The 13,265-nt window shown below is 33.6% G+C and overlaps 1 protein-coding gene across 1 annotated transcript; it reads left to right on the plus strand.

Moving 5' to 3' along the window:
• The first annotated feature begins 5,206 nt into the window (after positions 1-5,206).
• On the plus strand, positions 5,207-9,547 carry LOC149415846 (uncharacterized). The gene is made up of 5 exons (XM_089641743.1): positions 5,207-5,281; positions 5,673-5,783; positions 7,463-7,612; positions 7,759-7,941; positions 9,507-9,547. The coding sequence occupies exons 2-5, from the start codon at positions 5,723-5,725 to the stop codon at positions 9,545-9,547; spliced, it is 435 nt and encodes a 144-aa protein (XP_089497869.1). The 5' UTR covers positions 5,207-5,281; positions 5,673-5,722.
• Positions 9,548-13,265: the final 3,718 nt, after the last annotated feature.

Genomic DNA, 13,265 nt, shown 5'->3' on the forward strand with positions numbered 1-13,265 from the left:
AACTAAATAAAATTATTCCAATACAAATTTCTGTGCCAATGATTTTAAATGCATCCTTCTCAAATAAGTAAATGATTTTTCCTTTATTAAGTTGAAAAATAACAGAAAAAAATAAGAAACATTTAAGACATAACTCATGATTTATTCAAAATTAGGTCCAAACGTGACACGGAAAAGAGGGATGAGTCACGTAAAATTGTTAAAAATAGGTTTTTTCCAAATTTTCAAATACTCTTCTGTAGAATAAATATTTTCATTAATTATTGCATAAAAATATATTCCTAATTACAATTCTCAGATCTGGCAAAAAATCGAGAATACAAAATTGGCTCCCCTGTAAAATTGACTATTATTGACTCGTCTCCCTTTTCCAAAACACCACAGATATAACCTCTACAGCAAACAAACTTAGAAAATTCATTTACTTTTTTAGACAAACTCGCAACTTTCTCAACCTAAGCCAGCTCAAAACAATCTACTCTGCACTTTGTCAATGTTTAATAGAGTATGGTATCATAGCATGGGGAGGAGCAAAAGCTGCCTCCATTGATCCAATATCTAAAGCTCAGAAACTTATAATAAAGATTATCCTCAAACTACCAATCACAAGCAGTTCGGATGAAATCTTTAGGAAAATCTGTGTTATGGACATAAGGCAACTTTATGCCAAAAACATACTAACATACCTCTTCAAACAAAAAACTATTTTGACAATATCTAAACTGCTCGTGATACTAGAACCAAAGGACATAATTTCTTACAAATCCCTTTCGCTAAAACAACTTTTGGCCAGAGAAATTTTAGATATTTTGCAACAAGGCTATATAATGCTCTCCCACTAGCCATTAGACTGAACGAATTTTTTCTGAAATATAAAACAGACATCAAGTCTTGGATCATCAGCCAAGACAGATCCATGATCAAAAATTTTATAAAAATCCCTACATAAGTATGTACTCCAACTAGATGCTGATTAACAAATTTATCATTTATTATTATTATTATTTATTATTTTTTATCTTTTTCACAATGTTTAATGTAATGAAATATTTTATGTATCAAAAAAATATATGTAAAAATTAATTCATGTATCAAATACGTCTGTCTCTACACAGGGTTATCCTAATGAGGCAGACATCGAAAAAAAAACCTGAAAAAAAACATTATATTGATATTAAAAAATAAAAAAAGTAAAATAATAATTTTTCTATTTTGGATACTGACAATTCGTGGTGGAATCAATTATCTATAAATAGTATAAAATAAAGTGACATTCGCGTCTGTCTGTTTGTGCGCTTAGTTCGTCTTAACTATGCGACTGATTTCGATAAGGTTTTCAGCATCATTTAGAGAATTTCTTCCGGAAGGTTTAGATAAATAACACATGCATTGACACATATTGATAAAAAGCAGAGAAAAGTCGATATAAAGATTATTTTTGGCCGCTTACATTGTTAACGCTGGCGAGACCTTATGAGAATATCAAAATAATGTACTACGGAATTGTATACTTTAAAAATGCCCACAGAAAAGTCTGTTATATATATACAAACGTTATACATATCGCAGTTGCCGTCTGGTCCCCAAAATCTCCAAGTGCGTCTTCTGTTTCCTGGGAGAAAGGGCTGCCGTCGGACCAATGCAGCTCAAAATGCCCTTCGTCTTACCTAGAAAAAGACAAAATTTGAGACCAATGATTTCACTATTCTAGTATTGTACACATATTTAATAAATTTCATAGATAAAATTAATTAAACATATTTTAAGAAAAAGGGGACATTAATGGTGATGGATTAATTCACTGTTGAACTTTCTTGAATAGGAAAAAATCGCGTTTTATGCAGTTTCTTCAGAATTTGTAGGGAGCGAAAACAAAACTTCTTGAGCGAGTTTCACTTCAATATAAATTAGGTGTACACCTTCAGAATATTCCTTCAAATGAGGATTCCACACCGTTGAAGCGTAATGTAGGTGACTTACATCTTATAAATATTAGTTAGAGAGTAACAAATTTAAATGTTAATTATTATTGCCACAGCACTAGAACAAATAACACATCTGCCCTGATGGACACTGCAATGCTGTCCGAAACGTTGGCTAAATAAGGAGTTAGCGCAACACGGCATAACACCCCAAAAACAAATAACAAAAACACTTTTGGCCGTGAAAATCTCAAATCATATTTTACAGCACTAGAAGTTATTCAAATTCTCCTGCAAGGGTTTCATAATATATAATTTCCACAACTTTGTTGTCAGCAAACATCATGGAAAATGCTGGTTAAATCTGAATAAGGTACTTACATGATGCAATTCTGGAGAGGTAAATGACCTTGTTTGATGTAATCGTGGCTTTGTTTAACAGTTTTTTCATCCTAATACGTGGTATAGTATCGCGTCAGAATACGGATAGGTCTGAAAAGGAAAATTAATTAAATTATTAGCCAATGAAATACATTCAGGAATCAGGAACATTGTATCAAAGAACGAGAGGTCAGTACCTGTATTTAACAACGGGTTCGGGTCCTTCTTTCAATTGGTGGAGATAGACCGGATATTTTATGATGACTGGAAGATTAAGCGTTTGCAACGCATTCTTTTTTCATCCCAAAAGTACCGTATTTTTGCTTTCAATCGCGAAATGACACCCACAAACAAACGTATTTCTTGCTGCTTCTTGCTAGCACCGGATTATCGAATCCGTCTGAACAACCTTTAACACAACACGGCATTAATTTATCACCTTGAAGAATTCTAGCCAGCAACATTATTTTTAGATGGTGAAAGAAAATTCAAAATATTCACGCTAAAAACTTCAACTGACTTCAACTTTCGAAATGGCGTCTTGGAAATTACCGTTAATTTTTATCGGAGCATAACCCATGCTTAGCTTCTCTTTCTGTTACACAAGTCGCTATGGTAGAGAGCGAGAGATCAAACTACAACTTTTGCTCTGAGCCAATGAGATCTGAGCATTCAGCTGCAACAGCTTTGTCTGTAAATATCTGGGTTGGGGATAACTCTTCCCATCAGGGTTACAAGGTCAGACGGGAGTTATACGCCCCTGGGACAGAGGAAACTAAAAAAGGCGCGACCATAGACAATAAAATATTAATTCGTAGCCTACCCCATTCATTGGACTAAAACATTATTTAAAAAATAAAAATGTTTGAAATGTCGAAATATTCCATCACAACAAGAAAGATCTTTAACCCTAGAAGATAGTCTGCGTAAAATTTACGCATGCGTTTGCGAAATATCGCTCTCTCTTTCTAAATGGCGCGAATCCATAGCTGTGCGTTTAGGACAACTTATTCGTCACTGAGAGCTTTCATGTAGTGTAAGATGAGTGTAAGTGTCGATAAGTTAAGTGTCACCTGTTTTGAAATATAACGAACGCGTGAGTCAAAATTACGCATGATTATCTTTTACGTTACTTTGATGATATGTGCCAAAGCTGTTTGTAACTGATTTTTATATAACCATATAATATGTTTCTAATATAAATAAGATATCATGCTAATTGTTGCTTTTGTACTAAAAAAGGCTGATTATTGTAGTAAAAAATAAGTTTCGGATGAAAGAGTAAGTGTTCAAAAATTTCGTTGATTTATAGAAGAAGTATAAAGTTTTTTTTTCTTTTTTAATAAATAAAGGAGAATAAGTAAACTATCTTTAATATAAATATTTTTAAATATGTGTTAATAAATAATCACATAAAATTTATTGAAATAAATAAATAAACCTCGACCTGCAGCTGCATAAAACATATGCGTCAATTTTACGCACGAGTATCTTTTCCGTACTACACAATATGATTATCTTTTTAGGGTTAAGACAAAGTGCTGTCCTGCAAAAACGAGCTTAAAGTATCTTTCTTTAGTGCTCATTTTTTCAGGACAGCGCAAGTAATGTAAAATCTTGCTCCAAGATGAACAATCAATCTGTCTAAAAAATAATCTACGATGACTTGAAATTTGAAACTCTTTAAATAAAGGATTTGATTTATCATTCATCGGAAAGGGTTGTTACTGAGAAATCATTTTCAACGTTCATGTTCGGGTTCTGTGAAAGTCCTATTCAAATTCTGTAAGTATATATTAATAGTTTAGTAGCTTGACAGAACTGAAATAATAACAGAACTTGAAAAAAATCTTTCATAGAACATGAAAATTAATTTTTTAATTTTGAAATTTGTAGAATAATAAAAATTCTTCTAAACAACCCGTCATTTAGATTATCAAATATGAAATATGAAGACGTGCATTTTACGACGTAATCGAATTATGTAATTTCTCTACTTTTAACAGAAAATTGAAGAACACAAAATTTTTTATTTCGTTTACTTAGAATTACATTTACACATTTATATCAAGAAATTAAATTCAAGATAAGTCATGAATTATTTATCGGAAAATAGAATTTCTTTGTCCTGCTAAAAAGGAAGTCACGATTCTTTTATGTTTTGATTAAAATATAATTTTATTCATTCATTTTTTTTCTTGGAAAATGATTAACATATATTGAACTACAACTAGGAGAGGAGTTTTTATCGTAGCCAGTAAAAGAACCGGGCATTTTCATGTGGTACTTTGTACTTTGGACAAATCAACATAATACCTTGTTCCAAAAAACTCAAAAGTAGTTTATACTGGGACCAAGAATTAAATACTTATGAGCTATTTACAACCCCCCCCCCCATGGAGTCGAATAAATATTGGCGTAAATTACTTCCTTCAGAAATTTTTTAATAACTGCCCCTACATGGATTTGAAAAATTACTGTGGGGAAGCAAATATCGAAATTTTTGTGTGGAATTACCTTTCACAGAAAACTTCTATGGAAACCCCTTCTCTAACTTGACTCAAGTGAGTGTTTTGATGAATTTTAAAGGAATTTTGACCCATATTTGTAAAAGAAATGTACAATGGACAAAATCAGAATTGCTATACCTAAATACCTATTCGATTAGAAACGATTTGATTTCGTTTTTCTTGTTGTGTTTTTTTTTTGGGGTCACGGATTTCTCACTGTTAATAGATTGAAGATAATTATGCTAGCGCTATAATATTTACAAGACGCAAGTCGAAAGAAGTTGTAATGTTCTTAAAAGGCCAGGTTCGTGAAAATTATATTAATTGTCTATGACTTCATTCTTGTCTATGCATAACCTATATATTTTTTGACATGTGCTTTCTTCTCCGACAGTCTTTCTTCCTGTTTCTAAACTTTGTTTATTCCGCCCTGTTAAACTTATTATCCCATGCATGTGATTGTTATTGGTAAGTAATAATACTTTAATTCATCGTATTAATTTTGGTAGCGGCCGTTCTTCCAGTTTAGTTAGGGAATCATTGGGCGTTTTGTCACAGCAGAATGTTTAAACTGTCAATTTGACATCTACATATTATTAGATTATAATTACAAATGCATTTTTTTTAAATTACAACAAATATACGTATTACAGATGTTTTATTACAGATGGATTACAACGGAATGGCGGTAGACATAACAGTTAATAAATAAAAGATTTACCCAAGATAAAACGACGTCTTTCTCAACCATTGTCAAAACTTCAAGGTTTTTTAATGTGTACTTTTGCTAAGACTTAAGAAGCCAAATTTTAAAAACTGATTTATATTAGAATTCCGTTACAACTTTTATCTGTTTCAGATATATTTGTTTGGGGTTAAACAAAATACCAAACTCTACCAAAGCAGACCATGGATCTACTCAAGCCAGATACTATATCCATCAAGACGGAACCAGGGCTCCAGGAAGAAGGTGGAGATGAAATTGCATTTTCGGATTTAGATTTCGGCCTCCCAGCTGTAAAGAAGGAATGCTTGCAATATGCGGAGGGTACTCAAACAGCCAGTTAGTTGCATTGCATACGTGTAAAATATTGAACCTTAATTTCGGGAACTGGGTAAAAATGACTAACTACTCGCTGCGTTGGCCCTACTTATATATCCCAGCCGTCGGCGGTACTAAGTACGTGAGACCGCTGGTAAACTACGGGTCACTCGCTTCAGCGAGATTGAATTGTGCCTAGGCAATAGGCTAGAACCTTCTAGAGAATGCGCGAAATGTAAATAGTCCAACTCGCAAAGAACTGTCGTAGGTAGCTCGCTTGGACGTCGCGAATAGGTCGCTGGTACCTATTTACATTACTCGATGAAATTTGTTGCGTAAAATGTCTCGTACATTCTCAGCCCATTCGTTTAAAACTGGTCGGCTTTCTGGAATACTCTAGCAGTATCGATCGCTACAAATTTTTTTTATTTTTTTTTTTTATTATCAATATAAAGTTTCTTTTACAGGTTTTTTTTTTCGATGTCTGTCTCACTAGGATAAACCTGTGTCGAGACAGACGTATTTGATACATTAAAAATGTTTACATATTTTTTGATACATTAAATATTTCACTACATTAAATGACATTGTGAAAAAGATAGAAAATAATAAATAATAATAATAAATGATACATTTGTTAATCAGCATCTAGTTGGAGTACATACTTATGTAGGGATTTTTATAAAAAAATTTATCATGGATCTGTCTTGGCTGATGATCCAAGATTTGATGTCTGTTTTATATTTCAGAAAAAAATCGTTCAGTCTAATGGCTAGTGGGAGAGCATTATATAGCCTTGTTGCAAAATATCTAAAGTTTCTCTGGCCAAAAGTTGTTTTAGCGAAAGGGATTTGTAAGAAATTATGTCCTTTTGTTCTAGTATCACGAGCAGTTTGGATATTGTCAAAAGTAGTTTTGTGTTTGAAGAGGTATGTTAGTATGTTTTTGGCATAAAGTTGCCTAATGTCCATAACACAGATTTTCCTAAAGATTTCATCCGAACTGCTTGTGATTGGTAGTTTGAGGATAATCTTTATTATAAGTTTCTGAGCTTTAGATATTGGATCAATGGCGGCAGCGTTTGCTCCTCCCCATGCTCATAAATTCATAAATATCTATTGAGAAAACACTATCCCATTGATTTAAAACTCTCTACTTACGGTGCTCTAGAGCAGCGTTTTTATATCTTAAAGAAGTTCCCTCAAGCGGAGGTCTGAGGTCATTTTTATCTGATATTAGCCTTTTAAATTTCCATCCAAATTTCCGCTTCTACATTGTTATCGTTATTGTATAAAAAAAATATTAAATATTTTTCAATCAAATTTTTTTTCGTTTTATATGAATGGTAAGAAGATACAGGGATGCCCCCATGCGGGCGTTGAATATTAAACCCAATATTTAACACATGGCCCTTTATATTATTTTTGATAAATACCGCGTTACAAAAAAACACAAATCATCATTTTATCGATTACAGTGATATCCTGCCTTGGCGTGTACTAATTTATACTGTGAGGGCAGCCAAAATTTAACTCGCGCCAGGCGACGTTTGGTTCGGGGCTGGCCATGCAAAGATACATTCTATTTATTGTCCTATTTTATTCCAGGAAGCATAAATGTGGAGACAGTTACCATAAACGCGGATCTCTTACCCCGACAAGTTGAACCGGGGCTTCCTTATATGAAAATTGAAATAGACCTGCCTGATGTTAAAGAGGAATGCTTAGAACGCTTTGGGAGAATTACCAAGGCAGCAGGTAAAACCAATTTTCATTGTAAACTTGAACAATACGGCCTCTCCTATTTTTTAACGTTTCTAGGAACTTACTTCGCTTATTTAAGTTTAGGAAATAAGTTGAACCGAGTCATTTTCATCGATGTTATTTTTCAAATTTGTCGACAGATCTTCAGACGCAGTTTGTGGAAAAAGGATACACTCCTCCCCATCGCAACTACTCCTTTTCTCCCCAATCAAATTTTGCAATGAACGTAAGCTCCCATGTAAGAGAAAAACCTTTTTCTTGTTCCAAGTGCAACTATTCAAATGCTCAAAAGCGAAATTTAAAGAGAGACATGCTGATTCGCAGTGGAAAAAAACCTTTTTCATGTTCCGTGTGCAGCTATGCGTGTTGTCAGAAGGGTCAGCTGAAGAGGCACATGCTGACTCACAGTGGAGAAAAACCTTTTTCATGTTCAGTGTGCAACTATGCATGTTATCAAAAAAGTAACCTTAACGGACACATGCGGATTCACAGTGGAGAAAAACCTTTTTCATGTTCCGTGTGCAGCTTTGCGTGTTGTCGTAAGGGTCACCTGAAGAGCCACATGCTGACTCACAGTAGAGAAAAACCTTTTTCATGTTCAGTTTGCAACTATGCATGTTATCAAAAGAACCACCTAACGCGCCACATGCTGACTCACAGTGGAGAAAAACCTTTTTCATGTTCCGTGTGCAGCTATGCGTGTTGTCAGAAGGGTCAGCTGAAGATGCACATGGTGACTCACAGTGGAGAAAAACCTTTTTTATGTTCAGTGTGCAACTATGCATGTTATCAAAAGAGCCACCTAACGAGCCACATGCTGACTCACAGTGGAGAAAAACCTTTTTCATGTTCCGTGTGCAGCTATGCGTGTTGTCAGAAGGGTCATCTGAAGATGCACATGCTAACTCACAGTGGAGAAAAACCTTTTTCATGTTCCGTGTGCAGCTATGCGTGTTGTCAGAAGGGTCAGCTGAAGATGCACATGCTAACTCACAGTGGAGAAAAACCTTTTTCATGTTCAGTGTGCAACTATGCATGTTATCAAAAGAGCCACCTAAGGAGCCACATGCTGACTCACAGTAGAGAAAAACCTTTTTCATGTTCCGTGTGCAGCTATGCGTGTTGTCAGAAAGGTCAGCTGAAGATGCACATGCTAACTCACAGTGGAGAAAAACCTTTTTCATGTTCAGTGTGCAACTATGCATGTTATCAAAAGAGCCACCTAACGCGCCACATGCTGACTCACAGTGGAGAAAAACCTTTTTCATGTTCCGTGTGCAGCTATGCGTGTTGTCAGAAGGGTCAGCTGAAGGTGCACATGCTAACTCACAGTGGAGAAAAACCTTTTTCATGTTCCGTTTGCAGCTATGCGTGTTGTCAGAAGGGTCAGTTGAAGATGCACATGGTGACTCACAGTGGAGAATAACCTTTTTTATGTTCTGTGTGCAACTATGCATGTTATCAAAAGTGCCACCTGACGAGCGACATGGTGACTCACAGTGGAGAAAAACCACTCTTATGTTTGGAGTGTGACTATGCAAGTTATCACCAGGGTAAACTAAAGAGACACATGTTGATTCACAGTGGGGAAAAACCTTTTTCATGTCTCCTGTGCAACTATGCGTGTTATCGAAAGAGTCAACTAAAGTTCGACATGCTGACTCACAGTGGAGAAAAACCTTTTTCATGTTCTGTGTGCACCTATGCATGTTATCGAAAGAGCGACCTAACGAGCCACATGCTGACTCACAGTGGAGAAAAACCTTTTTCATGTTCCATGTGCAAATATGCGTGTTGTAAAAAGGGTCAGCTTAAGAGGCATATGCTGATTCAAAGTGTTAAAAAACCTTTTTGATGTTCAGAGTGCGAATATGCATGTTGTAAACAGGGTTACCTGAAGACACGCAAGCTGACTCACAGTGGAATTAAACCTTTTTCATGTTCCTTGTGCAACTATACATGTTATCAAAAAAGCGACCTTAACGTACACATGCGGATTCACAGTGGATAAAAACCTTTTTCAGGTTCCGTGTGCAACTATGCATGTTATAAAAAGAGCAAATTTACCGGACACATGCCGACTCACAGTTGAGAAAATCCTTTTTCATGTTTCTTGTGAAACTATGCAATCATATCAAAAATCCGACCTTCACGAATAGATACGGATTCACAGTGGAGAAATACCTTTTTCATATGATTTAAGATTTTTTTCACTGCCAAAATATTTTTGTTATTTGTTTTTGGGGGATTATTCCGTGTTGCGCTAACTCCTTCCATAGCCAACGTTTAAAAAAAATATATACGTTTATGTTTGCTCAGAGGGTTGGAGCTGGCAACACGGAATCACATCCTCATACATAAGCTCACATTTCACCACAACCTCAAATCACACATCTGCCCTGATAATGGACACTGCAATGCTGTCGGAAACGTTGGCTAAAGAAGGAATTAGCCCAACACGGCATAACACCCTAAAAACACATAACAAAAATACCTTTTTCATGTTCCATAAGTCTCATATTAATGTTTTTTTTTATTTATTCATTTGGGAAATTGACAGTTTACATTTAATCACTTTGTACATAAGTGTTATTTTGTTAAATAAAACTAATTATGGATTTCCTCCTTGTGACTTTAACTGAGACAACATAATTTACATTTGTGAGAAAGGAAAATTAATTTAAAAATTACACCATTCAAAAGATTATATAAAACGAAAAATTTACGAAACACTACATTAATAGCCATGGAGAGAGGTTGTAGATAAAATTTTTTTTATTTTTTTATTTTTATTATCAATATAAAGTTTTTTTACAGGTTTTTTTTTCGATGTCTGTCTCACTAGGATAAACCTGTGTCGAGACAGACGTATTTGATACATGAATTAATGTTTACATATATTTTGATACATAAAATATTTCGTTACATTAAATGACATTGTGAAAAAGATAAAAAAAATAATAAATAATAATAATAAATGATGTGTCGCCCAAACCTCTAACGGTGTTGGACGCGAGTGAGCGCCGTAAGCGGTGAATAAATAAAATAACACCTTCAATCCAAGACAAATTATATAAATACATAAATTTACGGAAAATATATTTTTTTAACCTGGAAAAATGGAGGAAGCGGTTGATCTGCATGCCTTCATAACAAAGGCGAAACAAAACATAAGTGACTTACATACAATCATAGAAAAAAATAAACTTACCAAAGAAACCAAATCAAAAATGATGAAAGAAATAAATAACATCATGGAAATGATATCGCACATGGCAATAGAATTAGCTAAATTACAAAAATAGTGTGATATTCAAGAAAAAAACCAAGCACAAAAATACCCATTTTCATACTCTTCTGCAGTAAAAAACTTAATATCACAAACGCAAGAAAAACGATTTCCGATAATAATTAAAAGCTTAAAAGAAGAAGACACTGAAAAAATAAAAGAGAAAATACAAATGATTAAAATATCGCAGTTGGGAATTCGAGTATGCGAAATTAAAAAAACAAAAAAAAAACATTATTATAACATGCCCAGAAAAAGAAGACGCAAAAAAATTAAAAGATAAGATAAATGAAGTCGACAAAACCATAATAGCGGAGGTACTTCTGAGGATCCACGCGTAATATTCAAAAGTCTTGACAAAGACTATACCGAAAAAGAATTCTTAGAAGAAATCATTGAACAAAACAACGACATCAAAATGATATGTAAAAATACCAAGACAAAGAAATATTACAAGTTAAGGCCATCATTAGAAACAAAAAAACTAACAGCAAAAACTTAATACTACAAACAAATCCCGTTATGAGACTACATCTTATTAATAAAAAAAAAATTCATCTAGGATTCAAATGTTTCCACTGTCAAAGATTTGGACACACAGCACAAAAATGCTACAATAGAATGAATAACCCAACATGCAAGCACTGTTCAGAAGATCATCCCATCTCCGAGTGTAAATCCCTGGAACTGCCACCCAAATGCGCTAACTGCAACTCAGCTAACAAGAAGAAAGAAATAAACTCCTTGAACAGTAAAATGAATGAAGTAGACCACCGAACAAACAGCGAAACATGTAAGTTCCGATCTTACATGCTTAAATTAGCCAAGGAAAGAATCAACTACGACATTGAATAAAAATCTTATAAATATTTTTGTAAAATACAACCGAAAATGCATTAAATGGATGATTTCTTAAGTAACGAATTAGAGTTAAATATTAAAATTCAAGAATATGAATGTATATGTACCGATTCGTGTAACAAAATTATTTCTCAAAACATCAATGATATAATTATTATGCGCATAAACATCCGTAAAATTCAAAAAAATTTAGATGAATTAATTCTAAAAATAAATAATTTAATTAAAAAACCGGACTTTATAGTGTTATCCGAAACATTTACGAACGCTGAGTCACCGTCTTATCACTTACCTGAGTACAACTATATTTCTACCAAAGTAGACATCAATAAAAATTCGGGAATAATAATATTTGCAAGCAATAAATTTAGTATTGTTAACATAATAGAACATCCAATACACTTAGTAAACTGCATCGAAGTACATTTCAAACTCGGCAAATCAATGTACCATCTAATAGCTATCTATTGAACGCATGGCTCGAGTATTATTACGTTTATTAATGACCTCAAATACATATTATTAAAATTAAAAAATAAACTTTGCTTCGTCGTAGGAGATTTTAACGTTAATATTAATGATAAAATAGAAAATAATAACAAAAATGAATACATCAATTGTATGACTGAACAAAATTTTATATATTGCATAAATAAAAATACTAGGGAAATAAAAGAACATACTCCATCTTTTTTGTTGTTTGTTTTTGGGGTGTTATGCCGTGTTGCGCTAACTCCTTCTTTAGCCGACGTTTCGGACAGCGTTGCAGTGTCCATCATCAGGGCAGATCCGGTAGATCCGAAGATGTGTGTGATCTTCGGATCTACCGGATCTGCCCTGATGATGGACACTGCAACGCTGTCCGAAACGTCGGCTAAAGAAGGAGTTAGCGCAACACGGCATAACACCCCAAAAACAAACAACAAAAATGCTTTTGGCCGTGAGAATCTAAAAACTTACCATACTCCATCTTGCTTAGACCACATTTGGACAAATGTAAACAATCAATTATTTGGAAAACTAACATAACTGATCATCACTCATGCTTACTTCTGTATAATAATAATATTAAACATAAAAAACATAATTTAATAACCAAAAAATCAACAATAGATATGACTATTCTCTCTGAAAAATTAAAAAAAGGAGGATTGGAATAATGTTTTAAACAGTGATGATTCTGAAATTTGTTCGACTAACTTCGAAAATATTATGTCAAAAAATCGACAACTGAGATAACAAAACACATAAAATCAAAATTAAGATGTTTAAAGCCTTGGATTACCAAAGGACTTATTATATCTCTCAGAAATAAAGAAAAACTTTACAAAATAACTTTTAAAAATCCCCAAGATGAAAAAGCATATATTTTCCATAAAAAATATAAAAATAAATTAACATTTTATATTAAAAAAAGTAAAGAAGAGTATTTTAAAAATAAAATATTATCTTCAGAAAATAACCATAAACAAATGTGGAAAACTGTTAATTTCGCCA

This window comes from Hesperophylax consimilis, chromosome 17 (assembly GCF_061612785.1).
Source record: "Hesperophylax consimilis isolate HC1 chromosome 17, BYU_Hcon_1.0, whole genome shotgun sequence".
NCBI classification, from domain to species: Eukaryota; Metazoa; Arthropoda; class Insecta; order Trichoptera; family Limnephilidae; genus Hesperophylax; species Hesperophylax consimilis.

What these genes read in the sequence shown, in the direction of transcription:
- LOC149415846 (XM_089641743.1), top strand. Translation starts at nt 5,723, where the DNA reads ATGGATCTACTCAAGCCAGATACTATATCCATCAAGACGGAACCAGGG. An exon ending in GAGAATTACCAAGGCAGCAG is followed by an intron (nt 7,613 to 7,758) that starts GTAAAACCAATT and finishes ATTTGTCGACAG; the next exon opens with ATCTTCAGACGCAGTTTGTG. An exon ending in GAGAGACATGCTGATTCGCA is followed by an intron (nt 7,942 to 9,506) that starts GTGGAAAAAAAC and finishes TGTTGTAAACAG; the next exon opens with GGTTACCTGAAGACACGCAA.